This window comes from Xiphophorus couchianus, chromosome 4 (assembly GCF_001444195.1).
Source record: "Xiphophorus couchianus chromosome 4, X_couchianus-1.0, whole genome shotgun sequence".
In the NCBI taxonomy this organism is placed as follows: Eukaryota; Metazoa; Chordata; class Actinopteri; order Cyprinodontiformes; family Poeciliidae; genus Xiphophorus; species Xiphophorus couchianus.
Window position 1 is genome coordinate 11,660,506 of NC_040231.1, and position 19,871 is coordinate 11,680,376.

General features: G+C 36.9%; 1 protein-coding gene across 1 annotated transcript in view; it reads left to right on the top strand.

The window, feature by feature from the left end:
* Window positions 1-7,385: 7,385 nt before the first annotated feature.
* The window catches only part of ush2a (Usher syndrome 2A (autosomal recessive, mild)), a 204,694-nt gene continuing 192,208 nt past the window's right edge, over window positions 7,386-19,871 (top strand). The window contains exons 1-5 of the mRNA XM_028013714.1: window positions 7,386-7,833; window positions 8,364-9,073; window positions 9,556-9,770; window positions 10,290-10,508; window positions 14,749-14,917. Of these exons, the coding sequence (XP_027869515.1) occupies window positions 8,531-9,073; window positions 9,556-9,770; window positions 10,290-10,508; window positions 14,749-14,917 (1,146 nt within the window). The 5' untranslated portion in view covers window positions 7,386-7,833; window positions 8,364-8,530. The remainder of the gene's footprint in view (window positions 7,834-8,363; window positions 9,074-9,555; window positions 9,771-10,289; window positions 10,509-14,748; window positions 14,918-19,871) is intronic.

Here is a 19,871-nt window from a genome sequence, read left to right on the forward strand (position 1 = left end):
TATAACAAGATATTGTTATATATATTGTGAAAAGGATTTTTCACTTTTTACTAAAAAAAAATAAAAATAACAACATTGAAACAGGTCCAAGAACACAACCCAGAAATCTTGTTAGTGACATTTTTCAGCCCATTTTATCGTAGGAGACATATTATTGCGCTGCCACTTCAGTTGAATCCTTTCAGTGCAACATCCAGGAACCCAACAGAGAAAGAGAATTATATTTTTGATCTTGATCTTTTGTTCATGAAATATCTTAAGGCCATAAGTAAAGGCTCCTTTATTAACTTTATCTAAAAAAACACACACAGCAGTTTACACATTACTATGACAACACCCCAGTACATCTTTCTATTTCAGAAGACATCCTTCAGTCAAGCTCAGGAGACCAATAAACTTGAAGTCCTTTGCTTGAGGCAGCAAGTCCTGAGCAAAATGCAACGAGCACACCTGCATCTCATCCAGCTGCTGATATGAGGAGCTGCCTGGTTGCTGAGTACCAACATGTGGTAACTTCTAGCCCTCTGTGTTCCTCTCATGCTTCGACGTCTCCAAACAGTATTCATACTTCACAACAGGGGTCTCAAACTCCAGTTCTCGAGGGCCGCTGTCCTACAGTTTTTACATGTGTAACAAGTCCCAAACACTGGAATGAAATGGCTTAATTATCTCCTCCTTGTGTAGATCAGTTCTCCCAGCCTTGCTAATGACCTAATTATCCTATTCAGGTGTGGTGCAGCAAAGGCACATCTAAAAGTTGCAGGACTGCGGCCCTCGAGGACTGGAGTTTGAGACCCCTGCTTTACAAAATAAACCTCTGGAAGCCTTGGGCTACTAGCTGACAACTCAAGTAGGAATGTTTTTATTATTTCTTCAATATCTTTGTTGATCTTCAATCTGCCTCTACCTTCAGTTACACATTTTAAGTAGTGTCTTCAATTTTTATGTTCTTTTACACAATGTTCTGTTGCAAAAATAAAATCTGGATCAGATTGGTCACCTCTTGATCCAGTGTGAACAGGATGAGTCGCGAATGGGGTCCATTTCTGTGTCAGGCTGTGTGGCAGGTTTGCATTAATCATAAGAGTAATATTTTAGTTCGCTGTTTTGGAGATTTTAACTCCTCTTGTTCAACAGAGAACACATAAAAACATTTACATTTTTAGATCTGAATATTTGGAGGACAGCATGAGCTTTGTGCGTGCGTGCGTGCGTGTGTGTGCGCAGACTTGTGCGTGTGGGCATGTTGGCGTGTATGGACGCGAGTGCGTGTGTATGTGTCTTCTGCATATTCTCAGGTGAGGTGATCATCATTATCAATCCATAGACTGATATACTAGTACATTTTCATCTATAAAGCTATTCTTTGATTGTTCCTGCCGTACTCATCCTAATACCTATCACATAGACTAATGTTATTGTGGTTTTTGATTGTCTTTTGTTAGTTTTCTCCAAATAGGTCTCTCTTGTAAACTAGATCTTGGGTCTCAATGGAACAACCTGCATAAATAAAGGTTAAATGAACAAAAACTAATAAATAATATTGTGGATATCATTTTAGCACTACAAATGTTTTCATTACATATACTACTTCAAATATTTGATTGTGCTCAATTGATGCCTTCAGTTTGGTGTCTAAGTAAGAGTGTCCACTGCATATTAAACCTACCATCTATCTAGTAGCCACTGGTGGGGGGATTTAAAGTGCCACTAATTCAATGACCAGTGACACGTCAGACTATTTATTAAAGTACACTAACCTAATAAATGGCCCATAGAATGGAGAGTTAAAACATTTACTGTCCTGAGAGAAAGATTGAGAGCAATATATACAGAAAGAAAGACAAGAAAGGGGAAGAGAGAAAAGACACAGAAAGGGGAGAATGAGAATAAATGACCCATCGTATAGAGTTAAGACATTAAAAGTGCAAATAGACAGCTGACCCTCATATATAGCTTGCACATGCAGCACAAATGTATGCAGTCACTAAAGCCACTTTACACCTTATGTGATAGAGGAGGGGGAGAATGATAAGAAGTGGGAAAGGATGAAGAATTGGATTACCTCAGGAACATGGGACTGTAGTAAAATAAAGAAGCAAGAAATAGCAGAGATCATTGAATGTGATAGAGTCACATTAACAGGAGAAAAAAAATATTTAAAAGATTACCAAAAGGATCAAAACCAAATAAAGGAGAGTATTTTATACTTTTAGCTGTAGATTCTAAATGAAGGCATGTAAAGAATACACTTCAGCAATAGATATACCACTCTACAGATACACTGCTACTTCTAGTACATTTCTGTAAAATAGAAAGTACTGTGGTTCTGTGTTTTTGTGTGTCTCCCCAGTTTTTTCATTCCACAATCAGTAAAAGCTGGTGGTATCTTATGCTGGGACTGGTTCTGCTGGAGTTGTTTTTTTTCCTGCTAAATGGGAGTCATTTACTTCCACTGTTGCCACGTGCTTGCTCAAGAAAATTACTGCAAATTGACTTGGTTCCTTAGATAGAAAACTTTTGATACACTGACATTACAAACTGAATTGTTTAAGAACTAACTATAACTATTCAAATATGAATATGTGTAATTGGATTTGAATCTGTTACTTGACTGAACTGTATTCTCTTGATTTGATTATTTGTGTGGACATTATCTTTTAAAGTGCTGTAAGTTTACCAATTTTGTGTGAATTGCCATTATTTACTAACTATTTTGAAATAAAATAATTCAAACTTTTTCCACACTGAAATATTTAGATGATTCAAAAGGTAATATAGAAAAATAAAAGTCTTGAAAAACACATAACAAAGAAACAAACCCAAATATTTCCCCTCATTTAACCACAGATGTCTTGCTTAGTCTCTTTATTCCAGTGTAGTATAAATCAACATTTTTGTATCAGTTTAATAGGCCAATTGTCAGGGGAGAATTTAAGTGGAGATAGTTTCCAAAATGCCCCGAGCTACTAATGCAGCTTTGACAGGGGAAAGGTGATTGGCATAGACAAAGTATATGTATGTGATTCTGAATTTGCTGCTGGATGATGATATGTGTATGTGCATTGTCAAGAGAGGCAGGAGGTTAATTCAATCCTATAGAAAAGCAGCATGGAGGGGATCGGGCAGCAGAGCCCTGGGGGTGTCACTGGCCTCAACCCCAATAGGGGGCAGAAATCATGCCCACACACACACACGACACAATATGGACTGGATGTCTTGAGGCTGCAAAGTGTGGAAAGCTAAGGGAAAGCCAAATTGTTTTTAAATCTGGGTTCTGGTGCATTTCATTTGGAGCCGAGCAGGGTAAATGATGAATGTGGATTAAAATATATATACCTATTTATAGAAAACGCTGCATAAAACAAGGACAAGAAAGAAGAGGACATTCAAAGAGACTCAGTGATAGAGGGCAGTAACAGGGTTTCAGGGTAGAGAGAGGGGAGACAGAAATGGAGTGCATAAAAGAACGGAGTGGTACTGGAGGAGAGAGGGATTTGTGGGATAGGTACATAATTATAGGACAAAAATGACTGAAATAGAAAGTATGTAGACAGCAGTGTCACATGGAAGTGTTTGACGGGGAAAATGAAGACATGGACCAAAAATAAACCTGACATCAGCACAGCAAACAATGTGTTGACTCAAAATGGCACATTTGCCAACCATGCATGTTGTGTGTTTCCGAGGACTGATGTATAAGCCTATTAAAAGAGAGATTCTGTCACTGTGTATGACGGTTCGTAGAAACATAAATTTGATTATGCAACACTGTCCTGACCAGAACAGATATATCAAACACCAACCTTTTGCATGTATATCAAAAAGGAATAATTCATGGATAAAACTGGTTTTAATTGTCCTTGACATGTTTATGGTTTTGTTGTCACACTGAGTGTGTGGCCTACATGTGTTGAGAATATTCTTTCTTTGGTCGTGTGATAAGCTTTCATGTTAATGTAATCTTATAGAAACTGTTGCGACCGTTGTAAAAACCCAACGGTCGCGAGCGTTTCGGCTCCGAGAACCGGTTGTTTGAGAGTCGTTCTTCTTTATAAGGGGCGGGGCTACAAACAACAGCGCAAGAGCACAGGACAGGTGGAGAGAGAGGAGGAAAAGGAGAGGGAGGGAGCTGTCTCCCCATATTTACTTCGTTCGCAGCTCAGTTCTCACTTTCAATGCAAAGGCTCTCCTCGCAACAGAACTTTGTTTTGATCAGCATAACAGCCTTGTGGACAATCACATGTGAGGATATTATCCCATATGCTATACCATTATGTGAAAACAAAAAGGGGGACGGATACAACAGTCATGTTAGTTCATCCCTTCAGTCATTAGACAGTGGTGAAGTGGAGAGTGAGTTGCGAAAAACCACACATAGCTATAAGTGGCACTTGTAAGAGAAATAGCATTTGACTGAAGATTAATCATTTACAATTTGGATCTGTTTGAGAGATTCGTTTGTGTTATTTGTTGTTCATTTGTTTTTGCTAAAAAATTAAAAGCTTGATTACAATATTAAACTAAAGTAAGATTGTCTGTTTCTGTAGCACAACTACATAACATTAAGAAACCATCTCTGAAAAGAGCCGAAATTCCCATCATTATCAGACAATTAACGTTACCACTGGAATTTACACACACAAAATCAAGCATAACCTTCACTTATTGATCTTTCATTTGACTATCAATAAGTGTCATTATGACAAAAATTTTATATTTATTACCAGTTATCTTCGTGCAGACGTATGTATATATTCGAGGCTGAATGCATAAATCAATTTTGTGTTTTTTAGAGAAAATCTGCATTAAAATTTGAGCTTTTACATCCTGCTGTCAATGTTGTACCAAAGTTGTATCATCCTTACATGCTGCAAAAACAACTGTTCAAAGGTTTTATTAAATAATAATATTAAAGTAAATGAAAAGAGTATGTAAACTTTTGATCACCACTGTATATAGTGGCATGTGTGTTAACATGTATTAAATCTAACCTAAAGTAGAAAAAAATGCAGGGATGCAGCAATTTATTCAATTTTGTTCTAATCAGCAGCGAGGGCAAGGATGCCCCCATACATATTCATGCTGCTCTCAGGAGTTAGAGCCACATTACATTTACAGCTAACATATACCATATTAGTCTTAATGTTATTAGACTAGATAACAGAATTTGGATAAATACGAATCATGCACAAACAATCCAGAAAATCAAACGATCTTAATAGTGGGATTGAGTTTTAAGCTGTTTGTCTGATAGCTCTTCAATCTGTGAAACTGACTGTGCCTGGCTGAATAAATTAGCACAATCAATGTGGGACTTTATTCTTTGTCTTGAGGACACATTTCTTACAAATATATGCAAATGTCTTGTTAAGAGTGCATAAGAGGAACTCTTCTTGGATAACAAAGCTCTCGATGATCATAGTCCGACACCATGGCGTAATATTTTCACCCACTCAAAACACAGAAGGAAAAAGATGGGATACGTGATGAAAGTTTTAAAACTAAAAGATTCCTTATGGTCTTATAAAAAGCCTCAATTGATTTATTTGACTGTTTGTTTTTTTAAAAATTAAAGGATATCATTTGACAAAGACAACTTTGCTTTGATCCATTTTGACATGGACACCAATTAGACGCATGGGAAACCGTCAGGAAAGGATCAGATTTCTTTAAATATTGATAAATTGATGAACACATTTCAAGTGGCAACTTTTTAACTAACTGATCTGTCACATTCTGATCTCACATCCCCTGCTTTCCACTCTCCACTTTCTTTCTACATCAGTTTAGCTTTCATCTGCTCCCTCCACTACCTTCATTTTTTTCCCCACCTCTTTTTTCCCTACCTCTATCCTAGCCCCCAGCCACCACCCTTCTCCTTCTTTCCCCTCCCTTTGCTACTCTCTGCCTGGTATTGATTAGAAGGCAAACCTCTAATCTCCTTAAGGTCATTAGGAACACTTAATTAAAACCTAGTTAGAATGCCTTTGTTCGACCAAAGAAAATTGCAGCTGTTCAAACGAGATTAGTATGATAACGTAAAAAAAAAAACCTGTCAACTGAGAAAAGAAAAAATAAAAGTGTCTTACTAGAAATGTTTACATAATTAACATGGAGAGAATCTGAACACACATTGGCACCTACACTTCTATGTTTCTGTTTGTGTGTTTTAGGAAATGGAGAATTATATGCAGCTGTGAAAGCAAGTGCAAGAATTTTATCTAGAGAAATTTATTTGAGGTGAAGTTTATTTATTTGAGGTCTAAAGAGGGGACAGTCTGAGAATTTAAAAATTAATTGCTAATGCTCAGTTTACACTAAAAAACATAAGCTTTTGCTGATTTAAAAGGAATTTGAGGCATTTAAAAAAAACTGCATACAATAGAAAACTTGAATTTACCTAATAAATGTATGCCTTGTGAAGAGCTAATTTGTTGCCTTAATCCTAATGGAAAGCAAATAATTTTGTAACACAAGAACAAAAGCTACAGACCTTGTAAAGAAGAGAGCTGAAATTGGTAAGAGAATGTCATTATATACAGTGAAGGACTTGTACTGACATGGGCTGAAAGGCAATTCAAAGAGGAAGAAGTCACTAGTCCAAAGCAAAAAATGGTTTTCTAAATAAACAACGACCCTATAGTTCTAATAGTTAGAAATTAGTTGAAACAGTAAAGAAAATATTTAATCATATATCATTTACTTTACTGTTCATAGCATATATGAGTAATATAGATAAGATTGGTCAATAATAGACTTACACTTAGTAGCTAATGGTAGTTGTATTTTAAATGTCTTCAGATGCTGTGCAATTAATTCTGATTGTGAAAAACAGTCTGATTGCTAAACTGATCAAGTGATTGAATAAGGTTGTGACAGATTGATAATGCATCAAGGGGATTTACCTTAAAGATAAACGTTAAATGTAGGACATGTGAAGATGCAAATAAGTCTGTGGGAATGAAAATATTTTCTTACAAGGGCGCAATGGGAGCGGAAAGGAAGGAAGTAGCATTATAATGAAGCAACTTAAACCAAACCAGATGTAATTAATTTGACGGATACATTGGTTTATTAAAATATATTGTATTCTTAAAGGATAGTGTTTTATTGTGACTGAGACGTCTTTAAATAAGTTTCTTCAACGCTTTTTCAGTGGCCGCCGCTGATTACCGTTGCTTAGAGACGGAAGTAGCTTTCGTCTTCAGTCCAGAGAGCCACTTGTCTGAAACCCAGACACAGCCTACGTAGGTGGGGGGAAAAACATTACAAATCATGCAGGGGGGGGAGAGGCGTGGGTGGGTCATTATTTGACTCGTATATTATTGTCTCGCAGTTTCAAAACAATCGTTGGTGTTCCGTTTTTGATACAAAATGGATAAGACGCGCAGCTTTCTCTTATTCTGCTTGCGGGGCTCTCAAGTTTCCGTTACCCGGTTCAAAGTGTAACGTTGCAGCGGCGTTACGGTGTGCCCGGTATCCTGCCGCCTCTAGCGCTGCTGGGCAGATGGCAGCACGAAGTAATCTTCTTAATACCGCGCGCCGCATGTTGTGAATGAGAGACGTAAGAGGGAGATAAAAAAAAAAAAGAGCAGCTTCAACAAGTGTGCTGTCATTCACTTCCCCCCTGTAAACACCGGGCGAAGTAATTTTACTCATGTTTTGAAAGGACTACTTTTTGGGGAGCGGTATTTGTTAACGGTGACGGACAGGTGTGCGGGACAACCTGTTGGGGGCTTGCTTTCTTTGACTCGTGCCAGAACAAGTTGAATGCTTGTCGACGCCGCACTTGTGATGGGGAGAAACGTTTGTGCAGAGTGTCCACAGCAGGTAAATACCCTGAAGCTACTACATATTTAGAATGTTTGAGTATCTGCATAGATTTACAAGTTTGCTCGGCATAGAGAACAGTATGCATTATTAGATACATGGGAGGCTTTTCTATTTTCTAACGGACTTTACAGCCAAGAGCCATGGCCATGTAATATAACACTTCAGATGACTACACGGCTGGCCTCTTTTTTTGTGTGTGTCAAAATGGGAAATTGAAGCTGCAAAGTATTGTAATAAAGAGAGCTTTGGCCTAAGCCTCAATTTCCAACAAACTTATTTGAGAACCTGTTTAGTTGGATAAAACCTGGGGGCCAGATGCCACAGGAAAAAGGGCATGTTTAATTCAATGGAAAATGAAGAAAAGCCAGAGGCAATGTAGCAGTATCAGTTGAGCTGTGCCTCCATCAAGCTGTACATGATAGTATGGGCTTTGGCCGGGGAATAGCCTGCATGGCATTTCACTCTCCTCAGATTTGTCTGATGTTGGATTTTGGTCTGACCAGTTCTCTTTTTTCCTCTTTTTCCAGATTGTGAAATCCTACCTATCATGTGAAGGCTTTGGTTGCGGTTTTCCTGGGTGTGCGGGTGTGGGGGTGAGGGACGGAGACCGTGTAACAGAAGACTAATCTTGGTAGCTTCACCCTAGGGGCACTGGCCTCTAAAAATGCTCCTGTAACCCTGGAATCATGGAACCATGACAGTCATCACTTATTCAAACGGCGTGGGTAGACTTCAGAGCAAAATTTTGGTTCTTGAACATCCCTTGGCCTGCAAGAGTGTTCCAGAACCTCTGTCTGAGATTCTAGAACCTGGAACCACGCTGGACTTCTTAAAGATTCAAGAATGCTATGGGGTCAAACACATAAAGAGGACTGAAGAGAAGAATGATATCAGAGGGCAAAGCATTCAAAGAAAGTTTCAAACAATGACCAGAGGAATCGACAGTGATGGAAAAGAACATAGAAAAGATGTAAAAGGATGTCTGAAGTTTGTTAAAGGAGAAGACAAGCGTGAGACAGACCTCCTGGGTATATGTTCATGTAGAGAAAAGAGCGAAATCCTGCACAGAGAGAAAGGGACCATTACCAAGCAGATCTGGCTTATTTTTTCATTACCTCATCAAAGCATCAATGAAGAAAAAAATAGGATGAATTTCCTTGGACTGAGGTGGCATAAAGTGTTGCCCTTCTTAACACTTCTTTTCCTGAGCTTTTATCCTAAACCTGCTTCTTCACAGGTAAGAGTGTTTTTAGAAACAGTGTCCAGACTGATGCAGTCTCTGTTAACTATGCACAGTATTAGACTGACACATTTGTAGGACATCAAGTGTAACAACATTAACAATATTTCTGGCATACAGTATTTCATACTGGCATGAAATACCGGCATATTTCATGCCAGTATTTTATGGCTGTGATCACTTGATTTTTATTGCAGGTTACTATTGGTTTAGTTATGGGGTTTTTTAAACCCATAACACATTTTAATATGTTTTTTGGTATAAAAACATATTAAAATGTGTCTTTGAAAATTGCATTTTGGGAATTATTATTAAACAAATGAGACTAAACAAAAAACAATAAATAAAAAATCTAAGCCCAGAAATGATTTTTATTAACTGTCTTTTATATGATTCCCTTGATATTCATTAGTTGCTGATGTCATTAGGAAAGTATATGTTCAAAAATCAGTTTGTCACACTTCCTACTCCTTTTACAGGGGCATTTCCCACGAATGGAGAATATTGCAGCTTTCAAGCCTGTGTCGACCTCGCCGCCTCGGTCCACCTGTGGCGTTCCGGAGCAGAGCAGCTACTGTCAGTCACCTTCCTCACGAGATGAACTGCATTTGTGTTTTCAAGCCATGTGTGTCCAGGAGTGTCCCTATAGATCCTCCACGCCACCTTACGCCCCACTACTGTTAGCTGCACACAGGTAACTGGTTTTATTTGTTCAAGAAGTTATTGTAGTCTTTTCTATGACCACTTACTTTTTAAAATATTCCTAAAATATGAATAGCATTTACTTTATTAAAATATAGATTTTTTTATTTGACTTGTTTACTTCTATGTAGAATCAGTATCTTTCTTACTAGGAATATATGCATCGGATAAAGTACCAGTGGATGTACTGCAATTAAAAGTATTTGATTTTAAAAATCACATTGATTCAACAGAACTCTACAGTTAAATAATATGTATTTATACCTTAATAGATCTCTTACATTCTTGTAAATAAGTTAAGTTTATTGTTAAATCACTATTCACAGACTTGGTTACAAAACATTGACAATCGGAGAGTAAAAACAGGATTATAGAGACAAAACCAAAAAATGATCCAGTCAATAAAATTTTCAGAATAAAGCTTGGTTAAACAAAAATGTGTTTAGCTGTTTGTTAAAATCAAACCCTTTTAAGGTTTCTGTATTGACACATGTAAACTTAATTCTACCAGGGGCACCTGTGTAACTGAAGACATTGTTGACACTCGTCGTGGGACTCAGACAGAGGCTGGAAGCACAACAAGTTCGGATGGACTTTCTGTTGGACCTGGCAGTATACTGTTTCAGCCCAGCGAAGATGGATGTCTGGTCACTCCTCCTTCACAGGCAATAGGGCCACGTGGTTCTCTCACCTTGGCAGTGTGGTTAAAACCAAACTCCACTGGAGAAATGTAAGTTTAATGTTTACAATTTTTAGTTATCCAAATATACTTGCCAGTTATGTAGTTTAAGTTTTTTGTGCTTCACTTGGATAGATTTAAACATTTGCTATTGTTTATTAGGAGCTGAAAAAATGTTCAGGATTGATTTAAAAGAAAGAAACAACACATTTTCTGAGTTAACGTGTGTTCTCATACTAAAAATTGGCTAATACATTGTTAAATTTACACATACATAGAACATGTTTTGATGAAATCTAACATTTGTTAGGGCACAGTGCACAGAGAAGTGTGCAAAATCTCTTAAAAACAAAAGCTTCCTTGCCAAGTGACATTGTTTCCAACATACTGGATTTCAGAGGGTTGCTTTTGGAGGATACACAACTTTTAGTATGTGCTCCACTCTGAACCGACTAATCAGTGTGGCACTTTGACGTAATGGAGGGATTTCTTGAAAGGTAAACTGCATCGGTTGACATTTTGAGTCAACTATCAGATAGCGAGAGTATAATGGCCATGGCCAGAGCTCCTATCCCTCAGAGAAGAAGGCTTACACACAGAAAGAAATGTTTCACTATAGAAAGTTAAATGCAGAAAACATTAATAAATTACAACCTGAAACTAGAAAAGCAATTTTAATGTATAAAAATCTCTACATCTTTTCTACCAGTTGGATTTACAAATGGTAGGTCATTCTTTTCACTGTTTGTCTGATCATATGAAACTGTCATTAAACACTGCTGAGGTTTTGGAGTCCTTGGGTAGGTTTATATGATGCTTACCTTTCTGGCTCCTGTTTCTTTATTTTATAGGTCTAAATATTTAAGAATGAACTAAAAAGCAGTTTTTAATATGTGTTTGATGCAGATCATGTGTGAAGTATAAAAAAGTGTAAATAGAGCAGCCAATTAAAGTCATGGTTCCGATTTTGTTTTTCCCCACAGGGCTACCTTTAAGAAGGTATGACTGTTTCCCAGCTTTGCTTGACCTACCTGGAAAATCTTTCTTTTAAGAAATATTTGTTGTGGGAGGTATCTTTAATAGATGACATAAAATTGTCTTTGTAAAAACCCTATGAGATTTAATGATTTATGAAATATTTCTTGCATGAGAACACACACTGATATTATAAGGATATATTTGCGATAGTGACACATCCTAACCTCTGAGCAGAATCCTACTTCAAACTTTTTATACATATTGGTTGCATCAGATATTGTATACAATCAAAGTAGCACCTTACTGTTTTGGAGAAGTTTGTGAAAATGAAAACAGTCTGAAACTGATCTCATAAGGAACATGTAATGCCTGTCCAGGTCAGTATCACCATCAGGAAACAGCAAGCTGTCATGTCCTACTTAGTCTGCTTAAGTGTTGGAGAAAGGGAGAGTAAGTGTGCTGGTATGTCCTAGGCCAGCCCAGAGTGGTGCACAGTTACAAAGGCTCAGATCAGCTTTCAATCAAATACACCAGGGCGTAGACGAGACAAATACATGCACAGAAGAGATCTGTTGACTTTTATTGGCGATCGTGTCTATTTTTCTAATGGCAATCAATGATGCTCACAAGTAATTTTTTTTCCAAGTCTGAAATAAACATTTTCTTATCAAATCCATAACATCTGATGAACCTCAAAACATTTGTACATCAACATTTATGTTTAATTCATTTGACATTTACTTGCCACCAAAAAAAATGTTTTATCCATAAAACTTTTAAAAATTTTAATTTTGTTTAAAAAGTATTTCTGAATAGAATCATCATTTGAAACTAGTTTTATGACCTTTTTAGATTATGGAACTTTATGTTTTATTTCTGTCACAAATCACTTTTATGGATAATTAGCATTGCAGGGCATAAAAAGGTTTCAGGTTTTACTCATTGTATTTACTATCACTCCTTGAGACGTTTTTTCTCCAGAACTTTAAGAATTTGAATATTCAGAAAAATGCTACTTTCAAACAAGATCTAAAATCATTCAGTCAACTTTTTCACCAATGCAGACTTAATGACAAATGTAGTGTATTTTTTTCTGATAAGCTGAATTATCTAACTGTGGTTTGATAAATTTAAACCACAGTTTGATCAATTTAAAATTGATAAAGTAATTACAGGTCTACCTTAAAATGAAGTGTAAAATTCAGACACAATACACTAATGGTGGCATACTGTGTTAATGTATTGGCTGCTTTTGCTGTTAGTAAAATTTAAATTGTTGCATTTCTCTGTGTGTTTATGAAGTCGTCTGTCTGGGGAGTCAGATGATGGAAAACTCTTGTTGTCTTGGCCTGCCGAACATGACACCTGTATGGCTGAATGCGTCTCAATAGAGTCATCTCTCCCCCTCTCACTCCCTCGCTCTCCCTGCCTCTGTTATTTTTGCTCTTGTTGCCCATCATTCTTTTGTTGTACAGATGATCATGGCTGCTATCAAAGAAGCCAGATGAAAGGAGGTCTCTGTCTTCACCTCTGTCCATCGCTCCTCACCCCATTTCTTTGTCTCGTCCTCTCCCTGTGATTTCACATCCCTCTCCTCACTTTAACAATGGACAGAGCTAACCACCTGTTCTTACAACCCATACTATTTATTACATCAATGCTGTACTCCCAGCAGCAGCTTATGCCATATTTTTTTTTATCTTGTTAAAGTATTTTTATTAGGGATGCACAATAACTTTTTTAAACCAATACCAATAGTAGTTTTCTCATTCCAAAGACCTACAACATACCTGAAAAAATGAAAAATGTAAGGTTGTGATATTAGAATTATTTATTTACAGTCAGATTGTTTCCTCAAATTACATTGATGCCATTTAAACTCTATGCAGATCTTGTGCATGTGCGATTAAAAAAAATAAATCACACATTGACCACTGAACATGTTATTGATGCTATTCGTTACGATATCGGAGCGATAAGAATGACATCATTATTTCTTGATAAAAGACAGATAATTATCAAACCAATTATTTGTTCACCCTAATTTTTTTATTTAGGTTGTACAGTAACTATTTTTGCTGCTATCCAAGATAGTAGAAGAAGAAGCTTATGACATTAGCGCTGCTTAACCCTCTTCTTAACCCGCTCCAAAAAACCCAAAATATGTTCAGCATATTTTGGGGTTTGTAATGTCTGTAAGAGGACATAACAAAACTCAAAAATGGGAACGGGAAAGTCTGATCAGCGTTTCTCAATATTTTATTTTATTTTGCTTCATGAGCTCATCAGGTTAAAGAAAGTCAGCAGAACCAATAGGAAAAAGATGAAGCAATAACTTGAATTACACACACACACACGCCCGCATCCACACACACCTAAAATACACTGCTCAAAAAAATAAAGGGAACACTTAAACAGGTGTTTAACACTTAAAGTGTTCCCTTTATTTTTTTGAGCAGTATAGAATTATAACGTGGGTTTCCAGCACTGACACGGAAGCTGCTAAAAAAAATTATCAAGGGAAATAATATCAAAAAGATGTATTGATCTGTTATGTTGTATACTGTAGGCATCATTTAATAATACATATTGGCAAATTATCCCAAATCAAGCTTAAGACTCAGTTGTACAGGAACATCTCAGTTATAATTCTGGTTCAGCAAGCAGAGTGCAGAATCTTTCCAAGGTAAGAAATCTGTTTACTCCCAATACCAACAGAGCCAGTAACCAGACAAAGAAACAAATAACGGCAAAATAAAATGTGAAACCTAAATATCAAACAAATTCTAATTAATGCCACTATAAAATGATCTGTAAGATTTTAAACTACTGGCTTTGATCTTTGGCAAATACATATTGGTCATTCAGTATTTGGTGCTGAAACTATTTCATCGTGTTCCTTCAGATTTTCAGCTTCTTTTCTCTTCGTGGGTTTTTTTTAAGATGTTCACATGCATATACAAATCTGGGCATGTGCTCACTGTCGACTGTGAATTTAAAAGCTCTTTTTCTCATGAATCCATCTACAGTATCTGATTTATTGGGTATGCTGCCCTGGGTTCATAAAAGCCATGATTCCCCATAAAATGTCAGTGGAGGTGGTTAATATGACACGTTGTGGTCGTGCGTGTCTGTGCACGGTGCAACATCCAAACCCTCACAGTCATGTGTAATATTGATATTCAATGGGAAAATGTCAAAATGATGGGCTCTATGTAGTGGTGCTCAGCTGCCGTGGTTTTGTGTTTTCCAGTTCAGGTCATGTTAATTCGTTTGTATTTATTTCTTCTTCATTGTGTTTTCTTTCTCACAGGATGCTACTGGAGAAGAGCTCAGACAATCGCTTGGTTTTTTCTTTGACCGTGTCAGAGCGGGCTGTAGCTCTCCGATATGGTCAGACCAACGGGCTAACCTCACATACCATAAGCTTCAGAACAGAAGGTCGGCTACAGCTGAACAGGTGGACACATATTACTTTGCAGGTAAGAAATCTCAATAGTTTGAGGATCAATATTAGAGACACTGGATTATTATGTTCATATTTTAAGGTTTAAGTGTAGCCTTCCATGAAGTATTGTGTTTAACTTGACATGGGTCTTTTTTTTATTCAAACTTACTGCACAGACCATAAAAACAAACAATTCAGATAATTTGTTTGCAATCAGTTTGCAATCATATTTTAGGAAAAGAATAAAAGCTGAACAATTCCCATTATTTTTTCTGTAACCAGCATTTCAGTGAGGGAAAGAATTGGCATAAATGTCGTTCAATACATAGTGCAAGGTGGCGTAGTTGGTAGCACTATTGCCTTGCAGCAAGTAGGGTTAGATTCCCAGTTTTTCTGAATGGACTTTGCATGTTCTCCCTGTGCATTCATGGGTTCTGTCTCCATGTTCCTCCCACAGTCCAAAAACATGACTGTCAGGTTGATTGGTCATTCTCCTTAGGTGTTGGTGTGTGTATGCATGGTTGTTTGTCCTGCCTGTCTCTGTGTTGCCTTGTGATGGACTGACAACCTGTCCTTGGTGTACCCCGCCCCTCTCCAGTCGACCACTGGAGATAGGCACCAGCACCCCTTAAAACCTCACTAATGGATGCATGGGTCATTGAATAGTGATGCCATAGTTTTTCCTCATATCAGGAATCTTTATCATAGCTTTCACAATTCTATCTTACTTCCTGAGGATTTTGTTTTTGTTAAGGCATTAAATTAATTTAGCTGTTTAGTGTTGCCAAATTGATTAAATTGATTTGAAAGTAATGCAATTACTTTCAAATCAACCAAATTATAAACGTTAGATTCGATATCTGCTGAGAGAGAACATCAACTAATAACAATGATGTTGATGTTTGATTTTTAGTTAAAAATACTGTTTGCATGCATGCCATTGAATTACAAATTATTTATATGTTTCAAATATTTTCATTTAATCACTTGTTTTTATCTTTTTTTTATTTATTTAGTAAACCTAAGTGGTGTATATTAGCTTGAAATGTTGTAAGTTGTTTGAAGTCAGTATTACAAGGCCTTCATGGACAAAAACAGTCTCTCACCAGCTCTCATCACTCTTAAATGGCAGCTAGTGAAGTGGAGAGAGTTTTGAGGCCTAAATGAATCCCTGTGTGTGTTATTCTGGTCTCTGGTGAAGTGGATCATTTTACAGATTTTTCCACTGGACAGTCTCAGTCTTTCATCATCATGAATAACACCAAAGATACTACCCAGAGAAATCATGGTTACCTTGACCAGCCTTATATTTTTAGATGGATATAATCTATATCATCTACTTTTTTGCACTTTTTGCAAAATGTATCAATAACATACATTGATACATTTTGTGCAAAAGTCTTTGTTGTAATATCTTCTTTCTATTACATAACCACTTATCACACTATACTACATAATCACTTATAATCTTAATTAAATTGCTGCATTTAATAATTAGCAAAGTTTAACTTATTGCTTTATTATTTTTGCAATCTAACTTAAAAGTGGAATACTTATTTTTATATTACAGGCCCTACATAGGTTTAAAGAAATACTGAGCTCTGTGTGAGCATGAACCAGCTCACTTTTGTGATCCGTTTAAAAATTGAGCTGCTGTATGAAATCTCAGCAATTTGCAGCATCATCTCTCAGCAACATCATTTTGCCAGAGCAGAGAATCTAACTTGACACCTTAGTTTACAGTTTGCTGATGGGTGTTGATGGTGGAAAAATGTGGCAGCCCAACCTGTTGTTGGCTAAATGTAGTGTTGCTGATGGCTCACATTGTAGACAGTGCATGTACAGTATGCAGAATCCCTCCCAGGGATGAAGTTGTCATTGTGTGTCTATGCATACCACAATGCTCAATTTGCCAATTCAGACAAGACATGGAGTGAGGCTTGTGGGCATTTTGCTTCAGGTGCATCATATCTATGCAGCTTTGGGGTGTTTTAATCCGTTGAGTGGTTGTACCTTTCTGTAAATCAGCCTGCCTTTTTGTGTAATGGTGTGGTGATGTGATCGGTTTTGACCATTCAGAGAAAATAATAATTATCCTTGACACGCAAACACTATACGCATACTCATGTTCTCACTCATGCATGCACACACTCTTACTGTATATACCCGCTCTGTCACATAAACACACTGACACAAACTCACCACTCAGTGGTAATTTGTAGCAGTCTGTCAACCACAATGCAGATATTACTCTAAGGAGTAAAGTAGAACCCCTTCCTATTCGCATTTAGGCAAACACACACCTACACACCCCTGCACACACCACTCATCTGTCAGTTTGTACAGATCAAAACACAAAAAAGACAGTCAAAAGGAATACCGATTTCCAAGTGCCAGGAGCATGACACGCACACACCCCCGCACCCCGGCATGCACACGCACTCAAGGTGCCAGAAGCAAGGTGCTGTAGGGATGCTGGTGCTCCCTAGGTAGTTGTCTTATCTGATTATGGTAACGATGTAGAGAACAACGGAGGAAAACGCAGCCTGAGGGAGGAAGGACTGACAGAGAAAGAAAGATGGGGGAAGTGAGGGAGTAAGCTCAGTGTACTTAAGTGCAGTCATCAGCTAATACAAGTCTAATCTTTTAGTGCATTTTTCTAAAAAAACAAATGTTTGCAGAAGGTTATTCTCCATCTATCTACTCGTACTACTGAACTCCCATCAGTTCTAAGCATAAACATATTCAAGCTGTTTTTTAAAATAAAGAAATCTTCACTGTACATAAAGAGCTTCCTCTATGTAAGTCTTTTCCTTTTTCCTTTCTTTTTACTAATGAACAATCCACAAAATTCAAAAAGCTACATGAGGATAAAGTTTGTGACTTGTTGAAGATGGCATAAATTAGTTGCTAGCTACCAATTAGAGATACCTCATAAGGTGTGAAAGGTTAGGATGACTACATGCATTTTTATAGTCTCTTTGAAGTTTTATTTTGCAACGTCTTTTGAATTTTATTTTTCTTAAACCTTGAGCAAACACATTCAAAGAAGGGTTATTATGTAAAATTTACTTTTTTACCTTTATATAATGTTATAGTATTATTTTCTCATCAAAAACATACCTGGAGTGTTTGATTCTTTCATGTATGTTTGAGAAATCCTTGAATCTCCTGTGGCAGCCATTCAGGGTTATCTAAACTCTTGCTCTCACAAAGCACCATCTATTTCCACAAAGCTCCCATTTAGATCTTCAGTCTCCAGATGAAACTCTGAATCACAGTGCATCCCCTCCCCTGTGCCTTCCTAAAACAATTCCTGTAGACTAGCAGTAGCAGCAATTAGCAAAAACCTGGTGAAACTGTGTTTCAGCTGAGCTTATCATGCAAACTACTTCTCAGTCAAATGCTTCTAAGAATGGTTGTACATAGCATAAAGGAGTAGCATTGTTGTGATTACGTGTTGAAGGGTAGGGGCTTCGTAAAGAGAGAGAAAACAATTTGAAGACATCAGACTGAGAAGCCAATTTTTTTTAAAGTAATGTTTCATATATACATTATTTTTATGACAGCTGAAGGCAACAGTTGTACTTTATTGTTCTATAAAGTGGCACTATGTCCGTGGAAAACTACACAACACTGTCCATTTCATGTATTTATTTTTAAGAGTTACAGATTGCACTCTAAGTTTTTATGTCACTCAGAAATGGAGACGGTTTATTTCATGTAAAATTTCTGAATATTTCCAGCATTTTGCACTACAAAATTTACCAAATTTTAGCATTGAAACTGCTCAACATTTTATATCCATGTCCTGCACTTGAACCATGATTTGGATGTTAATAAGGTAATAATTTAAATAGAGGTATACAAAAATTCCTTTTAAGTTGTTTTTTTTTAGGTCTGCTGAAAAGTAATTTGATGTAAAGTCTGTATGACTGAATCAGACAGTGAAGAGGACAAGGATGCTGTGTAAGCTAAAATCTAAACAAGTCAGCAATAGACTGATTCTTAAAACACAAAACTGACATGTCAGTGGTGGCAGTTCACACAACAGAGAAACAGATTATTTGATAAAATGATGATTCTCACTTGTGGAAATCCCAGTTTCTTTCCCTGTTTGTGAGCTAAAAGCAAAATATATCTTTAAAAAAAAAGTTTGCAAAGCTGCTGTTTCTCATTGACTCTGATGTTAACAATATGTGTGTAGCTTGGTTCTAAAAAAAAGTCTTTAGTAGTTTTCAGGGAATATATTCAATTATTTTATTTTGTGATAAAACAAAAAATAAGAGGTTAAATCCCAGATTTCAGTGTTTCCCCCAAATACTCCCAAATTACATTAAGTAACTATAAGCCAGGACAAGTAATAATGTACCCTAGAATGATTTAAAGAGGAGTCACCAATACCAAAAACTGTATGTAACCAAATCATATCTAAAACCAGATAGTTAATAGCAGGAAAATGAAAATGAAAACCCTGTTTTAAAATTACTCACAATGAAGGATAAATGAGGTTTAAATAAAAACTTCCCTCTGGAGGACTAGCTTTATTCCCGGCAGAGTTCTAGGGTGGGGGAGGAGCGCTCCGTCTGTTAGTGCCTGAACAAATCAACATTAATATAAGAGGCAGTGATAGGAACAACCAGTCACACCAGTCACATCACAACCCAAGATGTCAGCATGAATGTTTAACACTTGCATGCCTGCACACCCTTCCCTCCTCTTACTAATGAATGCACAAATACATAAATCATGGATTACATCCACAGGGATTTATTATAACACCAATTTGCAGGCTTTTCAAAAATCTTGTTTTTTGTATGTCTGTATTTTTTTAAAAGTGGGAGAAACAATCATTAATTAAAAAAACATACCTTTTGGTTAAGGTGGAGAGTGGATCAGTCATTGGAAGGTAAAAGTCAGGTGAAGGACATGGATGTGCTCATAATATACCCAATATTTCTTCTTGTAGGGCATTATTTGTTCCCTAC